The 16,770-nt window shown below is 38.8% G+C and overlaps 1 protein-coding gene and 1 long non-coding RNA gene across 3 annotated transcripts; both read right to left on the bottom strand.

Moving 5' to 3' along the window:
- Nucleotides 1-396: 396 nt before the first annotated feature.
- Nucleotides 397-4,526, bottom strand: gng8 (guanine nucleotide binding protein (G protein), gamma 8). Of its 2 annotated transcripts, XM_061961597.1 has the most exons (3): nt 4,428-4,526; nt 3,855-3,956; nt 397-1,570 (listed from the first exon to the last, which is right to left on the bottom strand). In XM_061961597.1, exons 2-3 carry the CDS (start codon nt 3,936-3,938, stop codon nt 1,442-1,444), a joined length of 213 nt encoding a protein of 70 aa, XP_061817581.1. In that variant the 5' UTR covers nt 3,939-3,956; nt 4,428-4,526; the 3' UTR covers nt 397-1,441. The 2 variants fall into 2 exon arrangements, with proteins under 2 accessions (XP_061817581.1, XP_061817580.1); XM_061961596.1 differs by lacking the exon at nt 4,428-4,526 and having other exon boundaries at nt 3,855-4,030.
- Nucleotides 4,527-5,584: 1,058 nt separating this feature from the next.
- Nucleotides 5,585-7,734, bottom strand: LOC133607133 (uncharacterized). Its single transcript, XR_009815381.2, has 3 exons — nt 6,516-7,734; nt 6,285-6,377; nt 5,585-6,140 (listed from the first exon to the last, which is right to left on the bottom strand). It is a non-coding gene; the product is annotated as an uncharacterized lncRNA (long non-coding RNA).
- Nucleotides 7,735-16,770: the final 9,036 nt, after the last annotated feature.

Genomic DNA, 16,770 nt, shown 5'->3' with positions numbered 1-16,770 from the left:
AAGACATGCACCTGGGGATAAGTTGATAGGCAACACTAACATTGGCCCTAGTGTGTGGATGTGAGTGTGAATGTTGTCTGTCTATCTGTGTTGGCCCTGCGATGAGGTGGCGACTTGTCCAGGGTGTACCCCGCCTTCCGCCCGATTGTAGCTGAGATAGGCTCCAGCGACCCCCGCGACCCCAAAGGGAATAAGCGGTAGAAAATGGATGGATGGACAGTTGTAGTAAATGCTCAGAAAGTGACAAGAAATTGTTTAATGGACAGTGTGCACGATACAATATTCTCAAGGAATTGATTGGTACAGCAGATTTACAACACCTAACATGAGCTAATGCAACAAAATTCCGTTCTTATCTGTACTGTAAAGTTCAAATTTGAATGACAATAAAAGTCTAAGTCTAATTTACCTGGGAAAAACATACAACACCTAAAAAGCAGTAAATAACAGTTTATAAAGCAACATATATTCACATAGAAACAGCAACATATATTAACAAAAACATCACTCGTAAACTGTTCATTGATAACAATGCATATGCTGGAAAGTATAAGTCATAAAGGGCCTTGTGTGTAAACACTTAAAATTCATTAAATGTCCAAGACACAATGCATAAATTACCTATATTAAAATTATTCGAAATGGAAGTAGACCACATTAGAACACACAGCTACGGTGTTCAGTTTTCAGAATGCATGCTCATAACCTATAATTTATATGGTCACCTAATTAACGCATACATTTAAAAAGCTGTACTAAAAATACTACAATATTGTTTTGTTAAACTACCTATTTTATATCATGTATCCATCCATCCATCCATTATTCTACCACTTGTCCCTTTAGGGGTCGTCGAGGCAGGTGCTGCAGCTTATCTCAGCTGCCTCTGGGCGCAAGGCGGGGTACACCCTGGACAAGTCGCCACCTCCTCACAGGGCCTATATAATGTATATCATATTAAAATACTAGTCCAGTAAATAACTAATCTTTTGCGAGAAAACTAAAAATATTGAAGTTTGTCAATGGGTAAAATAAATAAATTGAAGACTTTAAGTGGTTGATAATACATTATAGCATAGCATATCAATCTCTGTATATATTGCAAATATGCCCCTGTAAAGCACACTATAGGAACTTAAGAACTACATGCTTTTTTTATACAAACATAATAATCATAATTAATCATGTACTCTTGTTGTGTCAACACCTGTCTAAATATGACAACAATGAGCCAGAGTGTTGGTTAGGAAAGAGCAAGACAATCAGTATTGAGTTAATGTATAAACTCATGTCAACACACTTAAAGCACCTGGTCGGTTCTCCAATTTCAATGAACTTTGTACTCATTTTGCAGGAAAAAAGTATTTATTGCCGTACCATCATCTTCAACATATGAGCGAGCTACAGGAACAAAACACACAGACAACACATGACACAGAGTTTAAAGTATCTCACAGAATAACTTCTTTTCTCTGAAGGGGTTCTCTGAGGAGGGTACAGGGGCCACCAGAGGATCGTCTTTGGCATGAGCTTCACAATAGGCCATCAGGTCGGCAGCTGCTTTGGATACCTGCACGAATATTATAAAAACATCTGAAATGTGTTCTTTTTAAACAGGGTTTGCTTTATTTTACAGTTCATGTTTGCATACTTCGTTTTAAGTTCATTATCTTCTGTACGCTAACGGGTTTTGTTGCTTTCTGAGTTCCTGCGAGGCCTGTGTCACTTTCCTTCTGTCTCTTACCCAAATAATTGACTTTTTGCCTGCATGTTGCTTACCTCCTCTGCATACTGGGGTCACACCAACAGCCGACATGCGGCATAGTCACAGTGAACATTGTTTTATGTTTTAGCTATTAAAATAATTAAGTAATTAATTTATCATGGCCAGGCTCTGAACCAATTTTCAGCAATATTTGAGGGATTACTGTAATGTATTATCTGTACACACACACACACACACACACACACACACATATACATACATACATATATATATATATATATATATATATATATATATATATATACCATTTGATATATATACCATTTGATTATATATATATATATATATATATATATATATATATATATATATATATATATATATATATATATATATACACCATTTGATAACTGAATTCTTGCAATCCAAATTAAACAATTTGTCTTATTTTAGCTGTAGTGTCATACAAGTTGTGCTTGGGTCCCTTTTTTCAGGAGGACTTTAAAAATCTGACATAAGTTTTTATATTACCGCTTGGTGAAGGTCTGATAATGGGTTTAATAATGAAATCAACTAAAATTTAAAAAAAGGACTTAGATTTTACAGGTTTTTATTAACATCATTGTTGGTCTGGACCTCAGGGTGTAGAGACAGCAAGCAAAGTGCAGGTAGAAACCCCTTTATTAGGGAAAATAGGGCACAAAAATGAACAAGGCACAGAAAGCACAGAGAAAGTTATGCACCATGTTAAGGTACAAAGCCAAAACACTTGAAAGGTAGAACAAACAAAAGCCAATAATCCAGCACCGTCCTAAATAGGGCCACCCCAGAATTTTTTTAGAGGGCCCCCTCCTCCATAATATACTTTTTGATCAAACTTGAATTTAATTTGATGCATGTTTTTTACCACAACGAATTAATGGGAAATACATTGTTAGATAATATTGTTGTGTGTGCAAAATAACAAATTAAACATTTTTTAAACATAAATTCATGAAAAGTAGTGAGTCAACTTCAACTGGGTTTCGAACCCAGTAACTTTATCTTACAAAAAAGGGGCTAATCCACCTGTGTAACAAAGTGTGGGAAATTGCCATTATTTTCTTAACAGTGATGGAGCAGGAAGCAGCTAGGATTACATTTGCGGTATAAAAAAAAAATCATATGAAGTTCTGTGCCATTTAATAATTGCCATTTTATATGCGCTTCAACGCGCAAAACGGGGGCCCCCACTGATCGCGGGGCCTATCACGCACTGCAAGTCTTCTCATTCCTATAGGGCGGCCTTGGTCCTCAGAAGCCTCCTGATTAGTGATTGCCAGCAGGTGAGTCTCTTAATTACAAACAGGGGGCAGGTGCTCAAGCCAGAAGTAAAGAGGCCGGGAAATAAAGGTAGACAGGAAGTGGACAAAAATAACAGCTCTGGGCAGGAAATCATACAAAATAGAGGAAACCAAAAACTCATGTGAGAAATGACTGTTTTTATCGCAGAAGATACCAGGAATGTGTATGAATAAAAGATGTGGCATTCACGATATGAACTATAAAACACTGAACATCAATTCAAATGTAAATGTGTTTTGCAAAAAACAGCAAAAAAGGGAAAAACAACAGGATAATAAACGTGAACCTTATCAGAGAAAGCTTGCTTCGCTGTCCCTCTCCGTCACACTTGCTTGGCCTGCTCTGTAAGCAAACCCCCACTCTGCTTTGTATCAAAGCCTCGTCTTCGCTGAGCTGCTGTGACATATAGTTCCTATGATTTCCATAAATATATATATGTCACTGGAAAGTGCAGCATCGTTAGTTTGAGAAGCCATTGGACCTCTCTTGATAGTTCAAGATTTACGGTAAGGGCCGGATTAAAAAGCGGGCCATAGTGCCATAATGACTTGAAATTTCTTACAGAAAAATCAATTGATATAAAAAGAGCTTATTGGGGCGGAGCTTATCATGAAATTGTCTTAACTCGCTTATGTATACAATCATTAACAAAACAATTGACCTCGCTAACCACAAGCATTTTCATCCTGACCAACAGAGGGCGACATAAATGCTAAATTGCAGGTTAGCAACAGGTGCAGGCCCAGTTCACTTGTTGTGATTTGGCTTTGGTATTTGCACATACCATCATCCTCTCTATGTTGACCTCCAGCTTTAATTGCTCCACCGTCTTTCGAGCATCCGCGATCTTGGCCATGTTGTGAGACATTCTGTCAGGACTGCCAGCCTGCAGCAAAACACACCCGGAGACGTGCTGAGCTTTCAGACACATAAACACATCAAGCGACAGTTCATTTAAAGTATCTGGGGCACGGCCATAGCGTCTGTTTCAATTTGCTCATTAATTCTTCGCCTTGGGTCTCAGCTGCAAGTGGCGCAGCGAGGGTCTCTGCGGAGGAGGGCAAGAGGGAGGAGGGCAAGAGGGAGGAGGCTCCCCTGGGGGCGGGGGGAGAATTGCTGTAAATACACCTAATATTACCATGTTTATAGGGCAGAAATGTTTGCACCGCAGATATACATTTCAAAACAACATACCTTGAATAATATAAACACTTGTTATACCATTTAGAGAAGACAATAGTTTTTTCGGCCTGAAAATAGTTTGATTACTAACAAAGTATACCAATACATATAGACATAAATACAAACATTTCTTTAAAGATTTTATAGGTAAAATAGAAACGATTAAATCACTCACTGTTGTGAAGTCTGCAGGAGTCGTCAGCAGCAACTTGCAGCTCGAAATGCAATGAGATTAATGAGAAAGATGAGGAGGGAAGCCTCAACAGGTTCACCCCCACCCCTTTCAATTAATTAGTGCTGGATCTGCCCCCAGGTTGGGCTCAGTGCAGCGGTGGGTGTGAGGCAACATGCCGCGCTCATCTTATTGACATATGACATCAGACTGTACAATTAATAACACACAATATGTTTGAAATGAGATTTTGCACGGAGATCATTTGGCAATTATTGTGGCTATATTGAGTGGCCTGCCTAATGTTATGGAGCCATCAGTATAGAAACCAAAAATTCCCGTGAGAATTTTGATGGGCCTGCTATCTCTGCGGTGAACCTCGGGATTGATTGAAGCTAAAAAGCGCACATAATCATCAAGTTACATGACTCTGAGTTTTACAGCTGCAAAATTAGCTAAAATAGTTAGCATGCTAATGTTAACAACTGGCATATGCAAATGTTCCCAATGCCTCAACCCACCTTCAAAAATTTGGGGAAGATTGAAGCATCTGTAAGGAAGTTATAACTGTTGTACTTTTTCACCACAAGGGGGGGCAATGTTTGTGTTGATATTAATGTCTAAATATGATCAGACCCCGACCTTAAAGCTCAATGTCAGTTTGCAAGAAGAGCATCATCATCATCATCATCTAAAGTAAAGTATACACAGTTTGATGGTCAATCGCAAGGTGCAGTTTTCTCCGCCAGGCTCTGCCCACTCGAAATGGATATGAATAGGTATTGACCCATACGGCACTTAAGGTTGACATCAGTGCCGGCCCAAGCCTCCATTTGATTTTGGGGCCCTCTATTTCTGCCAATAATATTGATTGTTGATCATTCACACACCTACTATAAACTCATTGCGGCTCTGGCAGTGTTGTTTACATTATCCTATTGTCAGCCTGGCATGTCTTTACAAATGACATGTCATTTATAAAGATATGGGGGTGGCCCAGTTAAGAACATAAATAATACCAATGAATGAACGAATGATGTCCAGAGTGCCACATATGGTTCCTAATCTTAAAATGTAGAAAACATTCAGCTACAAGAGTGGCCTGGGGTTGAACAGTCCAAGTGATAAAGCTTTGTATTTACAGTAAAAGTGTCATCTTGTCTCATCAGTCTTGTACATATTAGTCTTTAATTACTAGTTTATATTTTTAGTTAATTGTTCATATTTAATGTTTACTTTGTACAAAGAGAGCACAGTCTACTGAAGTTAAATTCATCAATAGTTTTCCCCTTTGAAAGACGCAAGGCAAATTCCTTCCATTTCACCATGTTGCTACAATGATCTTCACTGTTTTCATGCTGTTTCAGCAGTGCACCTATGTTGACCCAATCCCGCTGTCCCTCGGCTGCCAGTTTTAAGGACTTTTTGGAAAATAATTTGCAGCAAAAGCAATAGACTGCATCTTTACTTCTTGAATAAGTCAGCCAGCTACGCTTGACTTTTTCCCCATTGACTAGCTGTCTGTAGGTATAATGATAATGAAAACTTCGGCCATCATGCCGTTTGGGGAATGAAAAGTTCACCTTAATAGACAGTGTCCTCTGATCACCTGCTCAGTCCTGTCTGAATCTGAGAGGAAAGAAGGCCACTCAGCTGGGTTAACTGGCGGAGCTGATGATGGCCCATGGTGTGAAGGGGACGTTGTGGTGGAAGTTGCTGAGGAAGTGACCAAAGAAAGACAATGACTAAAAAAGAAGGACCTATAAGGTCATTAAATTGCACTGTTGGACATAATTATTAATCTCAGAATGTTCTGCAGTACAATGAGCAATTATAAAGGGTGTTTTGCAGTTAACTTACTAGATAAATCAGCTGTGGTTTCAGACATGGAGGGGACAGTGGGCACAGAGGATGGCGGTGTGTGAGAGAGCACTGCAGAGGATGGAGATGGACCTAAGATGAAATACATACATACATACATATAGGCACACATATTAATGAGATACTTTTGACTATATTAATTTCCCTTCAGGTGTAATGTTTATACTAAGAAATTAAATGTATACTGTATGGTGACAGTCTTTTCCTCACCTGATTCATCACTCACAGTTGAGCCTGAGGATGTGGACTGGCTCTGGGCTGATTCTGTGCCTCCAAAGTATTTTAACAATGCTCCTGGGGAAGTTTCACATAACTTATGAGTTGATGTAAAAAATAATGTTCATTTTACTCACATAAATTACCGTGCTCTGCTGCAAACAATTTGTGCAAACAACATATCTCACTAGTAACCTGATGCTAAAAACATATTGCTAGCACCGCGCTAGCTAGCTAACGTCACCTAGCTAAAGCTAATTACAGCTACAAATCTCTTTGATAAACTTTCTATTACCAAGTCATGCAAACATACCTTTATCATGGCATTTTTCTCCTCTTCCACTTTCTTCTTCTTCCTTTTTTCTGCACCTGAAGGGTATGTCCTTTTTTGTGACATTGCTTTGCCTCTATCTGCGCTTTTGATTTTACCTGGTTAAATAAAGGCTAATAAATTTGATGCCCAGTGCGCACTGGCATTGCACGGCAGGCGGCAAACGTCACAGGTGCAGCAGAGGCAGCTTTACATTTAAAGAGAGGCAGGAAGAATCACTAGCAGCACTCTGTTGACCTAAAATTGTGTTTTTGTACAATAATATATCTTTGATCATTTAGAAATCATCAGTCAGACTCGTACATGCAAAAAATAAAAAATAAGAATTTTTTGTTAATTGCTTTTGGGGGCCCCCTGGTGGCCGCGGGGCCCTAAGCAAGCGCTTAGTACGCTTATGCCTTGGGCCGGCTCTGGTTGACATCAACATCATTTGTACCAATAATGATCCAGATCTGCATTTGTGGAATCAAGTTGTTAACGTTTCGTGTTTTGTGGCGAACCATTAGATCAAAAGTTTGGCGCTATGCCACACCCACATCCTGTCATGAGCAAAATATTTTAGCAATTTATCATCACCCATCAGTTTTGTATCCGTTTCTTCTCTGATCACCTAGAGTGCAGTAATGAATGTTTGATAATTGATGCCGAGGAGCAGTTTTTCGACGCCAGGCGCCGCCTACTCCAAATTGGGCACTTCACGGTGTCATCATCATCATCATCATCATTTCTACCAGTTAGGATCGAGATTGGTTGAGAAATGTGCAAGGAGAAGGACAAACCTAATCCATGGGCCAATTGGGGGTCTTTTTTCCTGAATAGCGTCGCCTTGGTAACACGAAATTTCCCAAAAATTAAATATTGCTGTAGCCACAATCGAGACCTTTCCAACAATACAAGATATGTTGGGGTTTGTTGGCCGGTTCAACCAGCATTAATTGTGGCAGAATAAGATAGAAGAGAAAAAATAGGCCCATAATGAAGTCCAAGCAATAATAAGATTGCATTGCACAGCAGGACCATAAATAGTGTTACATTTTTCATTGCTGAGTTCAATTTGATCATATTACTGGGTTTTGGAAAATAAACCATCACAATTTGAGAACATCAAAATGCATCAGAGCAGGAAGTTCAGGGTTTGCTACAGTAGAAGACGATGTGCACGCTTGGTGTTGAGGTACAATACCTTGCAGGTGCCAGGATGATGGGGATAACGGAGGGTTTGAATCAGGCGTGTCCAGACTTTTTCCAGCGAGGGCTACAAACAGATACATTTAACTTTAATACATTTTGTACATTAAAGATACTAAACCTGATACAATATATGCTAAACTATCTGAACAAAACATGCACATCAATCAATCAATCAATGTTTATTTATATAGCCCTAAATCACAAGTGTCTCAAAGGGCTGCACAAGCCACAACGACATCCTCGGTACAAAGCCCACATAAGGGCAAGGAAAAACTCACCCCAGTGGGACGTCGATGTGAATGACTATGAGAAACCTTGGAGAGGACCGCATATGTGGGTAAACCCCCCCCTCTAGGGGAGACCGAAAGCAATGGATGTCGAGTGGGTCTGACATAATATTGTGAGAGTCCAGTCCATAGTGGATCCAACATAATAGTAAGAGTCCAGTCCATAGTGGGGCCAGCAGGACACCATCCCGAGCGGAGACGGGTCAGCAGCGCAGAGATGTTCCCAGCCAATGCACAGGCGAGCGGTCCACCCCGGGTCCCGACTCTGGACAGCCAGCACTTCATCCATGGCCACCGGATCTGTGCCCCCCCCCCCCCTCAAGGAAAAGGGGAGCAGAGGAGAAAAGAAAAGAAACGGCAGATCAACTGGTCTAACAGGGGGGCTATTTAAAGGCCAGAGTATACAAATGAGTTTAAAGATGGGACTTAAATGCTTCTACTGAGGTAGCATCTCTAATTGTTACCGGGAGGGCATTCCATAGTACTGGAGCCCGAATAGAAAACGTTCTATAGCCCGCAGACTTTTTTTGGGCTCTGGGAATCACTAAGCCGGAGTTCTTTGAACGCAGATTTCTTGCCGGGACATATGGTACAATGCAATCGACAAGATAGGACGGAGCTAGACCGTGTAGTATTTTATACGTAAGTAGTAAAACCTTAAAGTCACATCTTAAGTGCACAGGAAGCCAGTGCAGGTGAGCCAGTATAGGCGTAATATGATCAAACTTTCTTGTTCTTGTCAAAAGTCTAGCAGCCGCATTTTGTACCAACTGTAATCTTTTAATGCTAGACATAGGGAGACCCGAAAATAATACGTTACAGTAGTCGAGACGAGACGCAACGAACGCATGAATAATGATCTCAGCGTCGCTAGTGGATAAAATAGAACGAATTTTAGCGATATTACGGAGATGAAAGAAGGCCGTTTTAGTAACACTCTTAATGTGTGACTCAAAGGAGAGAGTTGGGTCGAAAATAATACCCAGATTCTTTACTGATTCGCCTTGTGTAATTGTTTGGTTGTCAAATGTTAAGGTAGTATTTTTAAATAAATGTCGGTGTTTAGCAGGACCGATAATCAGCATTTCCGTTTTCTTGGCGTTGAGTTGCAAGAAGTTAGCGGACATCCATTGTTTAATTTCATTAAGACACGCCTCCAGCTGACTACAATCCGGCGTGTTGGTCAGCTTTAGGGGCGTGTAGAGTTGGGTGTCATCAGCATAACAATGAAAGCTAACACCGTATTTGCGTATGATGTCGCCTAGCGGCAGCATGTAAATACTAAAGAGTGCAGGGCCAAGAACCGAACCCTGAGGAACTCCGCACGTTACCTTAACATAGTCCGAGGTCACATTATTATGGGAGACGCATTGCATCCTGTCAGTAAGATAAGAGTTAAACCACGACAAAGCTAAGTCTGACATACCAATACGTGTTTTGATACGCTCTAATAAAATATTATGATCGACGGTATCGAAAGCAGCGCTAAGATCAAGAAGCAACAACATAGATGACGCATCAGAATCCATCTTTAGCAGTAGATCATTAGTCATTTTTGCGAGGGCTGTCTCCGTAGAGTGATTTGCCCTGAAACCGGATTGAAAAGGTTCACAGAGATTGTTAGACACTAAGTGTTCATTTAGCTGCTGTGCGACAATTTTTTTGAGGATTTTCGAAATAAAGGGAAGGTGGGACACCGGTCGGTAGTTTACCATGAGGTCAGGATCAAGGTTCGGTCTTTTGAGCAGAGGATGAATAACCGCTTTCTTGAATGCTAGGGGAACAGTGCCAGAGGAAAGTGATAAGTTTATAATATTTAGCACTGATGGACCTAATAATACAAAAAGCTCCTTGATAAGTTTCCCAGGAAGTGGGTCAAGTAAACATGTTGTTTGTTTTATCCCACTTACACGCCGTAATAGTTCCTCTAATGTTATTTCATCAAAAAGAGAGAGACTATTTTGTATTGCAGTATCCGTCGTAGATGCAGTTGTATCTGTGTTAATAAAACCCAGTTGTAGCTGGGATGCGTTGTCTTTAATCTCCTTTCTAATGAGTTCAATTTTCTTATTAAAGAAATTCATAAAGTCATCTGCCGAGTGGGTGGAGCTATTGGGAGGAGTCCCTTGTTGGGTTAGCGATGCTACTGTACTAAACAAAAATTTAGGGTCGTTTTTGTTGAGGCGGATGAGATTTGAGTAATATTTAGCTTTAGCTAAGGTAAGCATGCGTTTATACGATATTAAACTATCACTCCATGCTTGATGGAAAACCTCAAGCTTGGTCGCGCGCCATTTGCGTTCCAACTTTCTACATGATAATTTATGAGCTCTGGTTTCTTCTGTAAACCATGGGGTGCGCCTTTTAGGGGCCCTTTTTTGTTTTAGTGGTGCTATACTATCAATGGTTTTGCGCAGGGCATTGTCAAAGTTGTTAGTTAGGTTATCAATAGAGCCGACATAATTTGGGAATGGTGCCATTACCGAAGGCAGTAGGTCAGCAAGAGTCATCGTTGTGGCAGCATTAATGTTGCGGCTGCTATAGCAGTTATTATTATTATTACTTTGTTGACAATGAGTCAGAACTTCGAATTTTATAAGGTAATGATCGGACATTACTTTAGTATACGGGAGTACCATAACTTTGGAGGTGGTGACACCCCTGACCAGCACTAGATCTATCGTATTACCGTTGCGATGCGTAGGTTCATGTATTATTTGTGTAAGACCACAGCTATCAATTATAGTCTGGAGCGCCACGCACTGAGGGTCCGATGGGGTATTCATATGGATATTAGCTTTGTGTTGGAGCTAACAAAGCAAACGAGTGTAATATCTCAAACATAACTTCTATTAGATACCGTCATCCTTTGCCACATTGTGTTTTTGTTACGCACATTCTACCTTTTTTGGGGCTAAATTAAGCATTTTTAAGCATGCAAAATGGCTGAATTAACTAAAAATATCGATACTAGAGTAGTATTTGCCACTAAATGTGACCCATCAGTGCGTTGTTTAGTATCATGGCGACTGATTGCCTCAGCCTCTGGAAACAAATACAGTATTGGGTTAAATGAGTGCAAATGTGACTGTGTGTTGTTTCATGCCCAGAGGGCTCTCATTATGTTTAAAATGTCGTTAGAGATTCTTTTATGCTCTAGCTATGAAAATGTTTGATTTATAATCAATGATTATTTTCTATTTTGCAAAATTAATTTGCCAGGGTCAGACTGGAACCAATTAACAAACATAAACGAGGGTTTACTCGATTTAATTTCTTCCTATAAAATAATAATATTAACAATGAATATATAACAATGATGATAAATGTTATTTGTAATGCACTTTACATTCTAAAGCAGTGATTCTCAAACTGTGGTAATGCGCGAGCTCTATCTAGTGGTACACCAAACAATCACTTGATTAGACTACACCGTTTTATTTTTGTTACTGTTCAAACTGTGTAATGTTACAGTGGCCATAAATATTAAATATACTTGTTATATAAAACTTCTACCTTGTTTTTAATGACTACTTAGGCCTACTATACTACTGTGTTTCAATGTTGGTCATTATGGTGGTGCTTGGAGAACCAGGAGCTTTCTAAGGTGGTACTTGATGAAAAAAATAAGTTAAAAAAAAGTTTGAAAACCATCTTTACGCAAACAGATAAGCTTCCTTAAAACAGATAAAAACAACAAGATTAAACAACAATACATTTTAGAAAATAATACACATAAAGCCACATGAAAATGTTTCAAAAGGCATTTTGAATAAAAAAAATTATATTATGCTTTACTAATTATTATCAATCCGCCAACTAAAACCTTTTACATTTTTGCATCTCTAGTCCCACATACTAGTGTGGGTGCACTGGGAGCAGAGTGGGTGAAGAGTCCTGGACACAACGCTCGTGACGAGGATGGCGGAAGCTGTATTTGTACCAGAGACACTCAAGTTTCTGGACGACCATCTACCATCTTAGCCACACCGCCCTATATTCTTATCCAGAATATTTTAATTTTGTCTGTAGAATGTGTTGCGGGCCAATAAAAAAACACCTGCAAGCTGCAAATGGCCCACTGGCCACACTGTGGACACCACTCGTTTAAATGATGACGTTGTGGGAGCAGACAGTTATTTCACACAGCACCAGGGGGCAAAGGTGCAGTGTTGTGAGGTTGAAATGTCAGGTGCCTCATTAACATTTGTTTCCCGCTATTAATTGGTCTCTCTCTGTGGATAATCTATTGTGCAGCAGGAAATGACAAAAGCTGTTTCAATGCCGTCTAAAAGGGGCCACAAGATAAAATAAAATATCATGTTGTGCTTGTTTCAACATTACATTTGACTACATGTCCCTGACTATGTTGTAAATGTACTAATTGAGTATTTTTTTAAATTATACTTTAAATGAGATACCTCTGAATGTATATGTTCTATTTTAGACAGTAAACAAGATCAGAGTTGTGTGTAGAGAGAGTATGGACAACTCAGTTTCAGATTCTATTTATTTTAATTGAAGAGTTTTTTGCTGTGTAAATGGCATGGGGACGCTCCACTCGCCAAAAAATGCGGGAAGCATTTGCATCATATCGGAGAAAAATGTTGGAAAGTAAAGCTTAGTGCCAATGAATGACAACAGTATCATGTGCAAGGTAAGAAAGCATACATGGGAAACGTGGTTTATGTCACTCTCAGTAAAACTGAACTAATACACTTTGCCTGACAAAACTTTGCTTCTAAATTCCACCTATTCTGCATGTGTGCATCAGGAAGCCATGCAGACTCGCCCCAACAAAACCTATGAAAAATATTTATTTAAAAAAACGAAAGTAAAAGCACAGTCATGTATAGGACAATGATTACAAACAGTACAATGGAGGCAGATACCACAGTTGACATACCTCACACAAAAGTCATAATTACTGTATAATTGTTGGTCCAACACTAATAATAAGCAGCGGTGGCCGCGCCCAGGAATCATTTTGGTGATTTAACCCCCAATTCCAACCCTTGATGCTGAGTGCCAAGCAGGGAGGTAATGGGTTCCATTTTTATATTCTTTGGTATGACTCGGCCGGGGTTTGAACTCACAACCAATGTTCCCTCTAATTGTTCATGTGTGTGTGCAAACACAAAAACTCCCTGAGCATTCAGTGGAGCACATGTGAGCAACATCACACATGGCAATACCAGCAGCACACCTGCCTCAAATCAATCTTTTATAATAACACTCAAATGAGAGGAGTCATTTTCATGAGATTATTTTCTAATATTAGTGATTTGGCCCACTTGTAATGAAAATAAAAGAAATCTTGTTTTTCATAAGCTATGGATTAGTATTGTACAATTTGTCTGGGTGGGGGTCCTGCTTTGGAAATCACGTGTACCCCTTTCAGAGATCACATTTAGTTGCCCTTAAACATCCTCATGTTGCACAATGAAATGTAAGCATAGGATGAAGTGTGCATTCCTGTAACTTTCTCTAGTAACAGCATTCCATGATTAATATCAATAAATTAACATTAATAATAAATGACAGTAGAATAAGCACACGTATGACTGAGGAGTCATAGTGTAACTTTGTGTGGTGTTTGAGTTGTCCGAATTTTTGTGTGGCCATAAACGCACCAGTGGCTTAGCGCTATGCGTGTTGGTGACAGATGACAAGTTGCTTTTGGCCTGGTTTGTACGGCAGAAAATGACTCGTTTTTCGAGATAGAAGTTTTTTACTCATGTTTTTGGTGTGGTTATGGCCGAATATAAACAGTTTTGCTCAATAAAGTGATCAATATAATTTGTGTCCTCGAAGCATCTCGATAGACGTTACAATAATTGAACGGTGTTCAATTGAACGGTGTTGACGAACACCGTTAGGGCCGCTTGTTCTCACTGTCACCCAGAGTTGCATTGCAAAATTATACAGAATAAATGTGTTTATTTTGTTTAGAATTCAGATGGGATTTGATTTGGTGCGCGGCATATATTTGCTGTGCGCAGAGGACGCTTGAGCAGTGCGCAATTGCGCAGGCGCGCACCTTAGAGGGAACGTTGCTCACAACCTACCGATCTCAGGGCAATAACTAGTAATTGTAGTTTAGCAAATGCACCACCTACTGGCTGTGAGCAGCATATCCATGACTCAAAGTCTGTTTGGATTACTGTTTTAGTCAGTGCTATGATCTTCAATTAGTATGTACTTTGGACTGATCTTCAATTAATATGAACTTTGGACTAAGAAAAACAGTTGAACCTAAAAAAAATCAAATTTAGCAATATCTGTCTAATTTAATGTAATTCATGTGATATTATTTATGCAAGTAATTCATTAATTACATTAATTGAATCCGCAGTTAAGTGCAGTGGGAATTCCTGATTCTGCTTGCACGTACAAGTGCATATTCAGTAAGGGTGCGAGGACCAATACAGATATCGACAGTATACAGTATATCTATCCCAATAAATATTGTATCGATACCAGCACAATGAGATCAGGATTTTTCAGTTCTCTTCTAAGTTTTTTGTTGTTGCATCCATATTGTGACAATGTTAATATGTATATACCATATGTTACTATATATTTTCTTCCACCATTGACTTGGGTTTTGCTCAAACGACTCTAGGTAATAAAAGGAAATTATTTTATTGATTACCTTGTCCGGTAGTGTTTTTGTATTTTTAGTTTAGTTTAGTCTTTATTTGAAGGGACAATGCACAGAAACATTAAGCTGAATTAAAGATATACAAAAACATCAATAAAATTATAACAACAAAATTATACTATAGCATGTAATCAAGTTAAGAAGTCATAAAATGTCCTTACATTGACACATACTTATACATTACAACCACACCTCATTTACATCATCACACAGACAATACATGCTCTCGTTCACATCTGTCATCATTTGTAAAAACAACCATGATTTTAACAGACAACTCACAACATTTTTTTCTCATGCATAAATATAATACATATGAAGTTGACATGTCAAACATAGTGCCCACCTCAGTGACCGTATGAGCAGCTTTGATTGCTCCAAAGCCACTTTTTAACTTCAATTGTGAATGAAAAGTAATCTGTTTGACTTTTTAAGTTTGTTGTGAGGTCGTTTCATTCCTTTATCGCTTTATATGAAAAGGCTGATTGTGCAGAATAGGTTTACATCTGGGTACGCTACACTGCCCCCTGGTGGAGGCTCGTGTGTTTGTAGTTGTCACAGCAGATGTAAACTGGACAAAGTGCTTAAGTGGCGCTGGTGCAGTTTTATTTAGGATTCAATGGGCCATTCGTATTGATGCTAATTTTTGAATGTTAGCTAAATTTAACAGTCTATGTTTTTGGAGAACTAAACAGTGATGGTGGTGCTCTGGTTTTCGGTCAAGGATTTTGAGCGATTGTTTGTGCAAAGATTCCAATGGCCCCAGTGTCTTTTTGCTTGCCTGGAACCAACATGTTATACAATAATAAAAACGAGACATAATCATTGCATTAAAATACGTTCTAGCTGCCTCCAGTATTACATACATTCGGACATTTTTATGTTGTATGTAAGACTCTGGCACATCTGTTTGATATGTTTTTTAAAGCCAAGTGTTGGGTCTAAAATGACACCCAGGTATACGATGTTCACTAACATTTTGTATTTTTTCCTTATTAACAGTTATATTTGGAAAGGATGACATTTTATATTTGTTTACAAAATACATTATTGCCGTTATCCTAATGTTTAATGTAAGACTAGAGTCATGTAGCCATCTTGCCACCTTCTCCATGGCTGCTGTAAGTTTTTTGGCAACCGTTTCAGCGACCTTTCCCCAAGTATAAATAACCCTGTCATCTGTACACATCTGGATATTTACATCCTCACATACAGATGGCAGGTCATTTATATACATTGAGAAAAGAAGAGGGCCGATGTTAGAGCCTTGTGGCAGGCCAATATCAGTAGCAGTGAACATTTTTAAGTTGTTCCCAAATACATTGAAAGCTATTTTGGTTTGCCTAAAATATTCTGTCCTGTGTTTTATTCTAAATTGCAGAATCACGATCAACAAATTAAAGGCAAACTCACAAAATCATTGTATCAATATGAAAAAATTCTAATAAAACGTATCGGCATTGTAATACCAAGATACAGGCGATATCAATGTGGTAACAAGTACTGTAAATAAGGCAAGGCAAGTTTATTTATAGAACACAATATGTACTCAAGGAAATTTAAAGTGCTTTACAGAAAATTAAAAGAAGGCAAAAATGAAAACATTAAATAACCATAAAAGTATTCACACTTAAAATTAAAATCAGAAAATAATCCTTGTTAAAATAAAATCAATCAAATAGTGTAGATAATAAGGGGCCAGTATCGCTAATACCGATACTGATGCCAGTACTTTTGACTTAAAATGTTTCAGGATCATTTAGTTTGTTGACCATG

This window comes from Nerophis lumbriciformis, linkage group LG09 (assembly GCF_033978685.3).
Source record: "Nerophis lumbriciformis linkage group LG09, RoL_Nlum_v2.1, whole genome shotgun sequence".
Lineage (NCBI taxonomy): Eukaryota > Metazoa > Chordata > Actinopteri > Syngnathiformes > Syngnathidae > Nerophis > Nerophis lumbriciformis.
This window is presented reverse-complemented; position numbering and strand designations above follow the sequence as displayed.

Bases quoted from the DNA above. Each gene is read 5' to 3' on its own strand.
- gng8 (XM_061961596.1), bottom strand. From the start codon at position 4,001: ATGTGTCTGAAAGCTCAGCACGTCTCCGGGTGTGTTTTGCTGCAGGCT. The intron at 1,571-3,854 runs GTATGTGCAAAT...ATATTCGTGCAG, and splicing joins TCAACATAGAGAGGATGATG to GTATCCAAAGCAGCTGCCGA.